At 37.1% G+C, this 14774-nt stretch overlaps 1 protein-coding gene across 5 annotated transcripts; it reads left to right on the top strand.

Annotated features, from left to right (window-relative positions):
* The first annotated feature begins 681 nt into the window (after window positions 1–681).
* Window positions 682–10602, top strand: LOC122670526 (type 2 DNA topoisomerase 6 subunit B-like). 5 transcript variants are annotated; one of them, XM_043867439.1, is made up of 12 exons: window positions 682–848; window positions 953–1061; window positions 1415–1498; window positions 2450–2476; window positions 3046–3154; window positions 3247–3322; window positions 4489–4509; window positions 4992–5188; window positions 8207–8363; window positions 9218–9414; window positions 9536–9665; window positions 10228–10602. In XM_043867439.1, the coding sequence occupies exons 1-12, from the start codon at window positions 813–815 to the stop codon at window positions 10531–10533; spliced, it is 1449 nt and encodes a 482-aa protein (XP_043723374.1). In that variant the 5' UTR covers window positions 682–812; the 3' UTR covers window positions 10534–10602. The 5 variants fall into 5 exon arrangements, with proteins under 5 accessions (XP_043723374.1, XP_043723375.1, XP_043723378.1 ...); XM_043867440.1 differs by having other exon boundaries at window positions 1421–1498; XM_043867443.1 differs by having other exon boundaries at window positions 10295–10564.
* The last annotated feature ends 4172 nt before the right edge of the window (window positions 10603–14774 follow it).

Below are 14774 nucleotides of genomic sequence, written 5' to 3' on the forward strand. Positions count from 1 at the left end.
GGGTTGAAGCATACCTTTTTTTTTTTGTTCTAAGGGTATTTTTGTCATTTCAGTTTATCAAGGATAGAATGGTCTAATCATGTATAAAAAATGTCAGACGTTAGAACATAACAGTCTTAGACTAACGGGAGGGACTATATTGGTATTTAGTTTGGAAAGCAGGGGCACGTTATATTAGTGAAAGTTCAAGGGGGTTAACCATACGTTTGGCCATTTTCAGGAGACATTTGGAATTAACCCTTTATTTTAAAGGAAAAATGATTCTTGTCCAGAGAGTAACCTCTGCTAGTGACCTTTGTGTTTTTCTCTTCTTCTCATGAAATGACCTCTCTGCCCTGCCTCCTTGCCTTGGGAAAGTTGGGATACCTCAGAGTTCAGAGGACGCTGCCTGCCGTGTAGGCTACACCTCGGACATGAAATGACTAAAAAACAGCTTTGTTCTCCTTTCTACAATTCTGCATCGCGATCCCAATCCTTCTTCCTTGTTGAATTTTGAGCGCCAAAGTACCGTTAGTTTCGCATAAACAAATCAAGTCAGTTCTGGCGAGGCGGGGTCCTCTCCAGTCATTTGAAAGCACTGGTATTTATTTGGAAGTGCAGGGTTCATATGGTCCTATGGCCAAATCCCTCCAGTACTTCCAAGTGATTGGAGAGGATCCGTACTCATTCTGTGGTAATTATTCTCTATTGTATAAATAGGGACGAAGTGAATATACATATATTTACAAGCACATTGGGGATTTGCAAATTGCGAAGCACGAACTGTAAACTTCTCAGCTGCGCGGGAATTTCTCATCGGAGGAAAACATTCCATGGAGGTTTCCAACACTCAAAGCCTTTACCAAAATGTGCGTTAAATTCATTTTGAATCTTAGAAACTCTTTTTTTCTTCTGCTTATACTTTCTCTGATTGTTCTTGTTCTTCACCTCTAATTTTTTTTTTTCTTTCTAGTTAATCTCCTCTGCCATCCAAAGATGCCGGATAGCTGAGGATCTTTGCAGATTAACGGTTGTTCTTAAACGCATTCCCGACTCCGATCCTCCGCTCGTCAGAATCTCATGTAAGGAACCTTTTGTCTGGAAATGTTGTTTCTTAAGCTTTCCTTATTATTATTATTTTTAATACGTTCGTCTAGAGAAAGTTTAATAACATAGTTTTTTATTGATTTAGAATGATCGAGGAAGTTTTCTGTAAAAATTTATGTTCTTAAATTTCCTGACATGCATTGATGAATACAGTTGGAACTCACCTCTTAATTCAGAAATCCGAGGGTTTAAACAGTCAGTAGGTGCTAAGACCGCTGAATCATTTTATCGCTTCTTAGCTAGAAGATTTTAAAGAGAATAGAGTCATTTAGAATGGATAACGAGTTCTGTAAATTTATGAAAATATCTTCCTTTCCATATTTATCAGTTTCAGATACCGGCATTGGGAGCTGCTTGGAAGAGTTTCAAAACTTGAAGTGTCCGAGGAATAGCGTTTCTGACGACAATTTCGGTACGTGAGAATTGATTAAACGTTATCACAATATATTTTCTCTTTGTTGTTGATCAAAATCATTGGATAATGTTAGTTTGCCTTGAGATTGCAATCACGTGCTGTTAGATAAACGTTGATGTCATTTTGGCCGAGGAAATTGAGTGGTCTCACTCGTCAAAAGTGGTTGTAATTGCCTGCTAATAAATAAGGTAGCAAATTCTCGAATGCTGCTTCTTTTCTGATGCTGGAAATTGGAACTGGAAAATGATTGCCCCTCTCCGCAATAGATAATATTTTAGTTACAGGCTTTGGAGGGGGGGGGGGGGGAGAAGAGTCGAACCAGCGGCCTCTCCCTTGGACTTAGGCCAGCACTCTACTGCACTGGCAGCCACCACCACGACGCCAAGGTGCTTCCCTAGTTTGAGGCTCAGAGCATAGCAATATGTATTTATGCCCCAAGATTCGGACAGAGTCTAGGAACTATTGTATGTAACAATATGTGATCTATGTCTCACGAGTAGTGCTTGATCACAGAAATGAAATAGATGGTAAACCTGTTGCTTTTGACACATCTCCAAAACAGTACCAATTGGGTCTATCAGATGAAAAGACCTTTTAAGTGGCAATGCTGGCTGTAGCTTCAAGACTTCGTCAACCATTCAAAATGACATATTACATGGTTCATAGACAATTTTGTATCGTATGGAAGGATTGATTTTTCTATACCAAGTTGAAAAGACTGCCTATTGATTTGGTGTTGGTGAGCATTTGCAGTGAAGTAAGACTTTTATGCATAGAGACTCGACATATTGTTATCAAAATCTATTCGTGCAAGTTGTTGAAGAAACTCTGGATAATTGAGCTAGAGCTCTTTTGATCTGTAGATGCATGGCAGGAATATGTCTGAGTTATTAATTCATTTAATTTGATTCAGAAGCAAGATTAAGCAAGTTCATTTTTTTCATGCAGATGGAGTGCTTTCCGTCACAACTACAAGTAAGTTTTTCTTCTTTATAGTTGTAATCGCATTGATAATTGATCTCTTAGGTCCTTGTACAGTTCAAGAATACAAATTGTCAGAGTAACAGTTTTCCCGTGCCATGATCAAGAGTTCTACAGATTGCTGCAACACGTTATTTCTGCTTCATATAGAGCAAAAGTTTGTAGTTGCAGGCTTAGTGACCATCATTCCAGTCTCCAGGATTATAGTCTCCACCCCCCCCCCCCCCATGTATATCTCAATTCCTATCATTTTATGATTTTCTTTATGTGGAGAATACTTGGCTGGTACACCTAGTGCTTTTCCTAGGGTTTCTCCTAATAGCTAAAGATAAAAAATGAGCACCAGAGTAGCTAATAATGACAGTAATGGCCAAATAGATCTCTAGCTAGATAACAGAAGGCTTCAGACTGATAGCTAGCATGAACCTTCTGACAAACCCATTTAAAACAAATCAGGGGGAAGAAAGAATGTGGCACAGTGGAAAAGGATATGATGATGAACTGAAAATAGATGTTCTAAATAAGGCTTCTTTGACTGAGTGATTATTTGTGAGGAATTTCAGGCACATGTGACTGCAAGATTTTTCACTACCATATAAATTTGAAGGAAACTGTAGCTGCGAGAAAGCTGACAAGGTTGCCTTCAACCCCTAAGAATGGGGCAAAATTCAGGCAAGCATCTTCTGAAACAACACTTGGGTGGTTGCTTTCTCATATTTTCTCCCTCACAACCAGTTGGAAATTCTTTCTTTTCCTTCTTTCAGTGGAACTGAAGTATCTCTGTCCACTTGCGAGAGCATTGAGGAGTTAATAGAAGGGATCACTCACTTCTTCCAAAAGGTTTGGCTTGCTCCATTATGGGATCCAAAGTTAATGCATCATCTGCCTGGTTCAGCAGGTTTTCTTTTAGTCATTTAAACAACCATGTGCCACAACATTACCACTCATGCAAGTGCGCATGTGCACACAGACGTGCATGCGCACTCACTCCTACACTTGCAGGAAGATTATATGTGAAGTTATGGAACTGCTTATGGGAAACAAATGAGGATGAAAGATAGAGGTATTAACTATGAATTTATTATTGGAAGCAATAAAAATAATAAGGGCTTAACTCTTAAATTATTCACCCTTCAGTTAGGTGGTGACACACTATGAACAGTCAAATTGCACTGAAACCCCTGCAAAATTACAAATTCTTGTAGCTTTTGTTGGAGCCATGGTTTAGTCTCTGGAGTAAACATAAACAATGTAAGCCTTTGCAACTTCCTATCCTAGCCAACAAAATGAAGTTAATGCAAGAGAATTCTCACCACCCTAGTTTTATGGGGATTAGGAATCCAAAATCAATGAGGAAAGAGAATTGAAAGTCAAAGCAAGAAGAAGTTGATGAGAAGGCAATGAGTTGTATTCAGTAAAGAACCAATCATTGTATATTTGTATCCTCAACTATATATAGACGAAGAGAGAATTGGTGGAAGAAATGCATGGCAAATATTCAGCTAACCAAAAATTTGAAGATACCTATACTACCCAAACACTAAAATGGAAACCAACCCCGATGATACAATTACCAGTACATCAGAAGCTACTAAAGTTAAGTGAAAAACATTACTATAGTGTATATATTATTAAATATTAACATTATCATCATTGGTATCTCATTTTTTTGTCCATCATGAGTTAATGGGTCATGATTAACATCTTTTTCTTATCAAAATCCTTGTTGGTTCCAAATTAATAATGTTATTTATTTATTTATCTATGCCCTTGTTTATTGGCCTTTTGGATAATTATATTACATCTTAGTACTTGTAAGAGTACTACCTTTTCTCTTGGCAGTTATTTAAATACTCTGTTCATGAATCCTATGTTTTGGGTTTGTTGAATCAAACACTCTGATTTAATGTCTGATTATGAACTTTTGTATTGAAATTTTTTCAGATGCTTACGAATGTTATGTTTTATTCGCTGACTGCCATTTTATTTTGCAACTGTTTCTGCAGATGCTTATCCTAAAAATTCCGGTAAGTTCAGCTCACTGACTCATAATGCTTTTTTATTGTTCAATGCTTCATGTTGATCCAAAATATCTTGTATTCATAGGACTTTTATTTCTCATTAGTTCTCTTCATTTCGCTGTGGTGAAAAGGGATGTAATTTTGCTTTTTTCAAATTTTATTTTGACCATTATGGCCTCATTAAGCAATGAATTTCTCGAATGAATGTGCTAATATGTTATAATGGTATTATGGGAAACACAAAGAGGGTGGGGGGATTGAGTTATTGACTGCCAACTTTCAAGCATCCTTTTCCTCCACACTTCATATCAGAGCACTTCTTGTTGCTCATATTTTCCATCGTCTTGGCATTGATTAATACTCTGTAAGTATCAGCATATTGTTTTGCTGCCTAACTGAACAATTTTGTATATTCCTTTGCTTCCCTCAGCTGTGCAGTTAGATGATGACTCATACAAAATGAATTGGTTGATTTTAATTTTGTCCAGAAGGTAGCAGTTGAACTGGTAGTTGAACGAGCCAATGGCCATGGATCGGGATATGAAAATCTTCTTTTGGCGGATGAGGGCATTCTTCTTTCTCTTCCCATATCAAATGTTGAACGCCTGACCTCAGGCCTTGAAGATTATGTTCTTAAGCATGGAAATATGTTTGATCAACAATGTTCTTCTTGCTTCTTAAGTAGGTTAGTTTCGCAGAAATAGCTGCCCTGTACACTTGCTGCTATCTATCTCTTTGCTTTTCTGGGCTGAAGTTTGAGTTGCTATTTGGTTTATGACTTATGCTCATCAACCTTGACTCATGCCAATAAGTTTTAGGAAATTGATAGTCTGTCGTGGAATGGCACTATTTCATAGGGTATGTTAAAAGTTTAACCAGTTTAAGGGTACAAATCAGGCTCAATTTTTAACAAATATTATCTGGGCTGCGCCTGGGCTCAATCTGGTTCAAAACTTATCAACTCCCCAACCCAGGCCTAGCCCTCTTGCACCCCAAAACCAGTTGCATCATGATTGATATGTTGAGGGTTGATGTCTTGTATTCTGTAGACTGGGTTTTGGGCTGTCTCCGAAGGGTTTACATGGGGGTAATTCAGGAAATTTGAATCTCTTTATTTCTCTATAAATTTATGCAATGGTGGATTATTAGGGTTACTGGGAATTCTTTGTAAACACAGATAGGCATGAGGAACAGTGCTTGTAACCCTTTCTCCGTTGTTAGTGAAAACTGCTCTCATCTCACTGAAGATGTAGGCACCTTGCCGAACCGCATAAATACTTGTGTTGCAAGGTGTTTCGATTGTGTGTGATTGTTTCTTCTTTCTGTTTATTGAATTTTCTGCATTGTGAATAGGTTTCAGTTTCTACATTATGCATTACCAATGCTGTTAGAGTGGTGTCCCTGACCTAGCCTAATTATTTTGTGAAGCCCCACAAATACCATCTCATTTTCCTGAGAGGTATATGTTTCAATACATCAAGCAATTAATTTATGTCCTGTTTGTATCCATGATGATCAGCAATTGCTTTATTAAAGCTGAACCTGCCTATAAGAATCCTCTTTTTCTCATTAACATCAGTACATATTGTAACAGTATTGAAACTAATAAACCAGTAATATCAGAAAAAGAAGAAAGAGAGAAGTTGATGAAATTCTACTATTCAGAAGAGAGCAGAATCGGTGAGTACAATTGCACACCCCTTGATCATATATATAATAGGTTACAGCCTAGAATCCTAGATATAAAAGGAAACTGAATTAGATAAGAAATAGGAAACAAATCTATCTAGAATCTACTAAGAAATAAACCCACAAGCAAGATATACCGCCATCTACACATGAGTGTATACATGACACATATGTACCCAAATGGTACACATGGGTCATGTACCCCTTACAACTTATATCGGTAGACTTTGACACTCCCTCTCAAGCTGGAGCATATAGGTCAACCATGCCCAACTTGAAACAGTTCTTACAGAAGGCGGGTCCAAACAGAGGCTTGGAATACATATCATCAAGATGATCAGCGGAGGAGACAAAAGGTGTAATGATGAGCTTTTTCATGACAGCACTCCACACTAAACAACCATCAACCTCGATGTGCTTTGTCCTTTCATGAAACACCGGGTTGCTGGCTATGTAAATAGCAACTTGGTTGTCGCAAAACATCTTCATAGGTTTCTTTTTTTTTGGGTGAATTCACATCTTCATAGGTTGAGTGACCGGGAAACCCAAATTTTGAATTAGAGAGTTTAACCACATCAACTCAGCTGTAGTATTAACCATAGCTCTATACTCGGTCTCAGCACTGGACCTAGCCACAATGATCTGCTTCTTGTTACGCCGTGTGATTATTATCACAAAAAAATGTGCAAAACCTTGTAGTAGACCTTTTGTCTTCATCAGCACCAGTCAGTCAGCATCAAAGTATCCTACCAGATCAACACTCTAATGAGGACGTTAAGTGAACCCCTTTCCTGGTGATGCAGTTAGACGTTGGATCAAATAGGGGCTCTTCTTTGAGGTAATTCTCAGCTTTGTGGGCCCATAGCGACCTACAATCTTGGTTAACAGATCTGTAGTTGCATCACTTGGAGCCCCCTTCAAATATCTCAAGATTTGACAAGCTGCCTCCCAATGTATCTTCTTCGGTGACTGCATGAATTGGCTAATAACCTCACCTGCAAAAGATATGTCGGGGCAAGTAACAGTTAAATAAAGCAATTGCCCCACTGGCCTTCTATACTGGTGTAGATCATCAAAGTCTTCTCTAATAGTAGTGCCAAACTTCTGATGGGAATCCATAGGAGACTCAATTGGTTTGGAGGCAAGCATACCAGTTTCAGATAACAGGTCTAGCACATACTTTCGCTGCGACAAGCTTATCCCTTTCTTACTTCGTAGTACCTCAACACCCAGAAAATACCTGAGAGCACCCAGATCTTTCAACTGAAAAATGCTGATGTAGATAAGCTTTTACTTCTGCAATGTCAGATGTATCATCTTCAGATATTATGATATCATTAACATAGACCACCAATATTCCATGCGGCAAAAGAAACTGTTGGTGTGGGAATGACAAATTTATGTTCCTTTGTAGATGTTCTGTTCAAATATTGGTGTCTAGGAACAGCAATTTGTCATTCCCAGACCAACAGTTTCTTTTGCCACATGGAATATCTAGTAGGGCCCAACCTCAGGGAACTTGTCCATGCTATTATCTAGTCATAGGTCAATTCTTCGCCCAATTTTTGACTTCCCCGTGTGTCAATATAATGTATTGCAAGAGATAAATCTATATTCTATTACGTTTTTTTTTAAAGGAGAAAGAAAAAAGAGTTAAGTCTGTTTGATGAATAGGGGCAAGATGGACCACCAAATTTGAGATAAGCTGTCCGTATCTCCCACATTGTCAATGTGGGGAAAAATAGTATATATTTTATGAGTACATTTTTGGCCCTATAGAAAACTCTGAATGAAGCCAACTCGAACCTTCTCAATTTTGTACAGCAGTACAGATATTATGGTTTATCTGTAAGTTTGTATTTTTTATTTCTAAGTCAATCAAAACCCACTGGCAACACATAGCATACTTAACACGTTACTATTGAATTTGTGGATCCGTACATAATGTCTTGTCTTCTTTATATTGGCATAAATCTTCTAGATATGATTTATATGTGTTAATTCCACTTGTTAGGGAACATTTGAAGGTTGGAAATGGAGTAGGATGCCGTACAGAAAGCGCCAGAAGCACCGGACAGGTGGTGGAAGCTGTAATTATAATAAGTGAATTACCAGAGCCATCAAGTGATTCAAGTCCGTCCTGCTTCAGGGCATGCAGTGCAAGAACAGAGGTTAAAAACATGTTACTGAAATTTCTTACCTTCATATATTTGTTATTGTTTTATGATATATCAACTTAAAAATAATCCTGGTATTGTTTTATGACTTATTGCAGGTGATAATTTATTAAAATTGAGTGCTCTCATTTGAAAAGTATTTGATCAAGGTCTAATAAATATCCAATTGTTTCAACTTGAATGGACTGGTTGGCCTAGGACCCAATGGCAATTTCAGCTGTGATATCACTCAACCTAAAGCCAGTTAAATCCATCAAGAGTGTCTGCAGGTCTTTGCTGAACTGTTTGTCCCAGGCAGTTGACCATTCAAGAAAATGCAACCAAAGAAAAGAAAATTAAACAAAAGGAAAGGAATGCATAGATAATTTGAATTATAGTCTTAAAAAGGAGAAAAATAAATAAATTATCTACTTGAGCTTTTAACACAAAGTATGGAAAATTTAATTTTTCTTCCCATGAAAGAAATTCTGGGAAGAAACAGCCTCTATGTGAAACGGGGGTAAGGCTGCATGCATTATGACCCTCCCCAGACCCCGCATTGGTGGGAGCCTTGTGCACTGGTTATGCCCTTTTTATGAACGAAAATTCTGGCACATCCATATATCTCTCTGCTTCTGGTTTTAAGACATTGCAAAATTTTACTCATTGAAGGAAAAAGACTTTGACAGGATAATGGTTGCTGTAACCTCAATATAAGGTTTTCCTTCTTCTTTTTTTGTGGTGGAAGGGGGGGGGGGGGTGGGGGGGAGATCATTGAAGGTCCTTCTTTGCTCAATTGCATGGTTGTACAACTTGTACCCTAGCTGTTTATATAATTTATTTCTTTGCTAATGGGAATTGCTTTACAGGTGTTATATTTCCAAGAGTTCTCACCATGTTCTATTCCTCAATCATCTCTAGATGGATTGACAAGTATTGACTGGAAAAGTTATGGTTTGGACTTGGGAACAAATGTTTTGGATAGCAATGGCTGCGCAATTCTAGAATGGGAGAATTTGCCACCATATACCCATATTGATATCGTCATCCACTGTTACCATAAGAAATATCCAACATAATATTTAATGCATTATTTTCTTAGATGTCCTGAATAACTGCCATGACATATTTTTGAGTTCCCACTCTTGGGTTTAAATGTGCTTAGCCATTCCTTGACTTGTTGCCAAGGTCACAATAATACAAGCACAACAAAAGACTAAAGGTTATAAACACCTTGTAAAGAAAGCAATTAAAGTCGCCTTGGATGGTTTGAAGCAGAGGTATAAAGGGACTCTCCTCAGTGCACATGCTGTTAAGGTCTCTCTCTCTCTCTCTCTCTTTTTTATATATATATATATATATGGAACCTACCTACATTGTATTTTTATTGTTCATGTTAGTAGTCCAAGCAACTTCATTTGTGGACAACCATGTTGTTGACTGGCTGTTGGACTTTGGGCTCCAATGCTCCATATAGATTGAGAATGAACAGAAGATCACTGAAGCATTGCATGGATTGTTCCTAAATCCTAGTTAGTAAAAGAATAATATAATATGTACTCTTATAAACTCTCATGTTGTAGAAGGGTGTCCCTTTTTATTTTTTGGGTGTGTGTGTGTGTGTTGGGGGGGGGGGGGGGGGTGGAGCTCTCTTGTAATAGAAGGTAATTCTTTACAGATCAAGGAAGGAAAACATGACTAGTTTCCTGTGAACTTATGGATAAAAAAGCGAAAACTGAAGAACATAATTTACATTATCATTCCAATTCCCTGTCATTTTACTGGTTAACCATATTAACATTCACAATGAAATTTGTGATTTCTGCAAATATTTTTTCTTTTGCTTACATTGTTTCATTTGATGAACTTTTTTCCTCAGATTTGCAGTTATGCCCCTGATCTAGCAAGAACAATCACTGGCCTGATTCTGTCATCCAATGATAGAGAGTTCCAAAAAGAATGCTGTTCTCTCCTTGGACTTCAGCCTAATGTGATTGAGGAAGAAAAGAAAGTTGAAGATTGCATCAAGGAAAAGATTATTGCCATTATAGAGATAAATGATAAAAAGCAACAGAGACGCACAGAATTTGCACCCCTCCTCTTTGATGGTGAGAACATTCATGGACCAGAGTTCCTTGATGAATATCACGAAGGTGAGGATGGCTATAGTATCTTGGATCTATAAACTAAAATTTCTAACATCAAAATGTTCTTGCAAAATGAGTCTTTTATAATAACCAAGAAATTATTTCTAGCACATCTTGCAGATCTTCAAGCATTTATTAGGATGCAATAGTAGCTTACATCCTATATACATCAAGTTTAAGTTTACAAGAGAGTTTTCTACGTTCTAGATGCTTCTATGATGCATTATTGAAGAAACCAGAGTTAATCCTAATTGGCTCCTTTTTCGTTTTCCCTTTTCTCTCTTTCTATTAGTCCACCACTTGAGAGTAAGGTGTCCACTCTTATAAGTCTGGAAACTTCTTAAAATTGCAAATGCGTATTCTATAGAACAACTGGGTACCTTTGATGTTCCTTATAAACTCCTTGGCAATTTTTAAGGGGCATTGATGAATTCGTTTTGTTGGGATAAAGCTTGGTTGGGTTGGGGTGGGTTGGGTTGAGAATTGAGACCACCTTTGCTATCTCACCTCACTTTTCAATCAAATCTCTTCTTTAGTGCTACACAAGTTTTATTTGTTACTGGTACCCTACCTCACAAAATGACCAACCAAAATCCAAGGGAATTCCAAGGTTGACCCATTTGTGTATTGGCTAACATTTGAGTGGTGGGGTATATTCGTGATGGGTCCCTCATTCGCCGGAATTAGTATTCGGGGGTCGAAGGGAACCTTCTTCCTTAAATTATTTATCATTTTTCTCTTTTTTATTCTTTTTTTTTTGTGGGTCAGGGGATTGTTGGGATGGTTTGGACCAAGAATTGTGCAGCTTTATGCACTTAATAATAATTTGTTTTGTGTTAAGCCCCACACCGGGGCCAGCAAAGGGGCCACTGAGCCACATTTATTACTTCACTACTGTACTATTACTAATAATTCAAGAAGGTGGAAACTGGGAAGATAAGAACTCTTGAGCTTCCCTGGACTTACGTTAGGCCCATCTCTCTAGCCGCCTTCAACTTGTAGAAACTTATCCTCACACCTGATAATCAATAAAGCAGTGAAACTGTGACAAACCAAATATTAAATCCAACTTAGGACCAAGATTTGCTTTGTTCTATTCTATTTTATTTTCATAGATTTGGATACATTGAAGAAACAAACGAATGTAGCATATTATATTTAAATCCATAAGTGTTCTACAAAAGACAAAGAACACCCACACCCCCCCCCCCCCAAAAAAAAAAAAAAAGAAAAAAAAGAAGAAGGTTAAAGTAGGAATTGGTCCACAGAAAATTGTTTAAAGGTATTGATTAACTAAAGATTCGAGATTCTAATTTTCATTACATATTATTAAATAAATGATATTCGGCACTTTCAAATATCTTTCTTTATTGTTTGGCAACATAGTTTAAGCTTGCCTTTTTACCCATGTACGATGTGAATGATTTTAAATAAGAAAAGAGGAGATTTGATAAGATTGTTTTTCCTAGTGCCTTAATATATATAATTAGCTAATGGGTGTCTGATACTATCATTATCAGTTATTTCATTTAAGCTAAGTGGTTTCTCCTTCATTGTTGATATCTCATTGACTCGATCTTCCCAAGTTTTAGCACACTTTGTCAAATGCTTAGGAACCATCTGTGGGTTAGCAAAGGCTTGAGAATGTGCAAGTTGAATCTTTTGGATCAAGGAATGCTAGCACTACAAACAAGTTCTTATGAACATATGAAGTTTTTTGAACACTACAAACCACCCATTTCTTGAAATTTTGCAGTTATTTTCATATTGTTTTAAGACATTGTATCATTTTGTAACTGAAAGGAGTAAAAAGGGCATATCTAGTGCACGAGGTTCCGACCACTCCTTCATTTTATAAGTGAAAGGAGTGGTTTATAGAATTCATAGACCTCCTCATCCTTTTCTAGATGAAAAAGGGGGTAGGATTGAGTCGATGCACATGATAATCAGCAAATCAGTTGAACTGTGACGAACCAAATATTAAATCCGAAATAGGACCAAGATTTGGTTTGTTCTTTTCTATTTTATTTTCATTTGGATAGATTGAAGAAACAAACTTGAATACATACATGTTCCACAAAACAAAAGAAACCAAAAGGAGGAAAAAAGGGGGGTGGGGCACACAAGACTGGTAGATAAAAAAGTTTTTAAAGGTATTGTTTAGCTGAAGATTTGAGATCCTAATCCTCATTATAAAGTTTGAAATAAATATTATTTTGTATGTTCAAATATCTGTCTTTATTGGTTGGCAACTTTTTGTCTAGACTACTTTCTGACCTGTGTGATATGAATGGACTAAATTTACCAAAAAAAATAAAAATGGACTAAAATAATAAAAGAGGACATCAACTTTTGAGTATATTGTATCCATGTCGGTGAAGTCTTTTTTTTTTTTTTTTTTTTTTTTTTTTTCTGTTTCCTAGCGGCTTATGCGCAAGTTGAATCTTTTGGTTGAGGAATCCTAGGACTACAAACAAGTGGGTCCCATACAAAGTACAAACATGGCAAGTAGAAGCCACCCGTTCTACTCACATGTAGTCCTTGAAATTTTTAGTTATTATTTTCATATTGTTTAGAGCATATTTGAAAAATCGGGTTTTGATTAGAGTGAGTCATTTGAATCGAGTCAAAATTTTAGAAAATCTGATCAAAAGTCGTGTAGACTAGGTTAGGATAAAAAATGATGAGACTGGGTCATTAACTGTTCGAGTTAAATAGTACTCGATATTTTTACCCGATTCATGACAAACTCGACGAGATTAATTATTTTTTGAAAACCATAAAGTTGGTTCACTTTGAAACTGAGTTGAGTAAAATAGTAAATCTGAATTTTAAAACAGTAAGACACCTTCAACTCCTTGACTCCCTTATCTTATTCAATGATGTAAACTCAAAACTACATTGATATGTGAGTCATTGATTTTTATTTTTATTTTCTATATTTTTCTATTTTTAACTAATTTATACATATTTATTACATTAAAAAATAAAAAACATGACTTGCCTTGACCGATTTTGACAAGGTCGAGTCACCAGGTTTTTCTGAAAGATGAGTCGAGTCAGAAAACTTGGTTTTTCAACCATGATTCAGAAAGTTCATAGATCACCTTCACCTTCATAGTTTTAGGTTATCACCCAACTGGCCCTAGAGGTGGGCAATCATACCCTATGTATTTTTGTCTGTCTTGAGTGTGTGTATGTGTGTTTGAGAGATGATGAAGAGTTTTATTGCGAAATACGGAATCAAGTAAGGAGGACCATTAATTTTGGGATTTCTTGGGGATTCACTCACCATTATAGGACCTCAAATTTACATTGATACCCCTAAAAATACAAAAGTATACAAAATATCAAGTCCCTCTTCTACAAACCCAAAGATACATCCAAGGAAAGAGGGGGGAAAAAAAAAAGAGCCACTGGAGAGGGATATAAAAATGGAGTCAGCGAGCAATAAATACTCATGACATTGTATTAATCAGAGAGAGATGAAAATAGTCCAATTGGAGTTTGTCTGTGAATCCCCTAGATAGTGTGATACATGCATGCTCCAAAATGTAGAGCTTCCGCCACTGCGGGGTCTGGGTAGGGTCATAATGTATACAGCCTTACCCACGCTTTGCGGAGATGCTGTTTTTAGAGACTCGAACCGATGACCACTTGGTCACAATGGAGCAACCTTACCGTTGTTGCTCCAAGGTCCAACCTCTATAACTTACCTATCAAATACATGATAGTAATACATTTTTTTTTTTGAAGGGGAAGGGGGAGGGGGGGAAGGGGCTGAGAGAAATGATTTGTGATATATATACATATATATATATATATATATTTTGTGAACAAGTGTCCAGCGCATTTGGTAGCTTGTGGTGCGTAAAAACCCCATTGCACACTTTCGTCCTCCATAGAATAGAATATAGTAAGACTGATAAAAAAAAAATTTTGATACATGCATGCTCCAAAATGTAGAATACTTGGTACTGATTTTGGGCCTTTGAAGTAGTAGTAGTAGTTCAGACCAGACGAGTAAACTCCACAAAATTTTGTGTGGTTCCAAAAAGTACAAACCCGGCAATGCTGATGAGATTGGCCAAAATCCATGGACTTCCCCTCAATAACATTGCTTTCACAATCAGGAAAACCCTAAAACTGCCCTTGGATTGCACTAGAATATCCAAGCCTTGGGAGTGTGTTTTTTGCAATTATGTCTACCGGATGGGTTACCACAAGCTACTTATATACATTCCAACATGAGAGAACAAATGTATACAAAATCTCCTGT

The sequence above is a fragment of the Telopea speciosissima genome, chromosome 8 (assembly GCF_018873765.1).
Source record: "Telopea speciosissima isolate NSW1024214 ecotype Mountain lineage chromosome 8, Tspe_v1, whole genome shotgun sequence".
Classification (NCBI taxonomy): domain Eukaryota; kingdom Viridiplantae; phylum Streptophyta; class Magnoliopsida; order Proteales; family Proteaceae; genus Telopea; species Telopea speciosissima.

Bases quoted from the DNA above. Each gene is read 5' to 3' on its own strand.
- LOC122670526 (XM_043867439.1), top strand. From the start codon at position 813: ATGGAGGTTTCCAACACTCAAAGCCTTTACCAAAAT. The intron at 1,062-1,414 runs GTAAGGAACCTT...CATATTTATCAG, and splicing joins TCCGCTCGTCAGAATCTCAT to TTTCAGATACCGGCATTGGG. The intron at 4,510-4,991 runs GTAAGTTCAGCT...AATTTTGTCCAG, and splicing joins TGCTTATCCTAAAAATTCCG to AAGGTAGCAGTTGAACTGGT.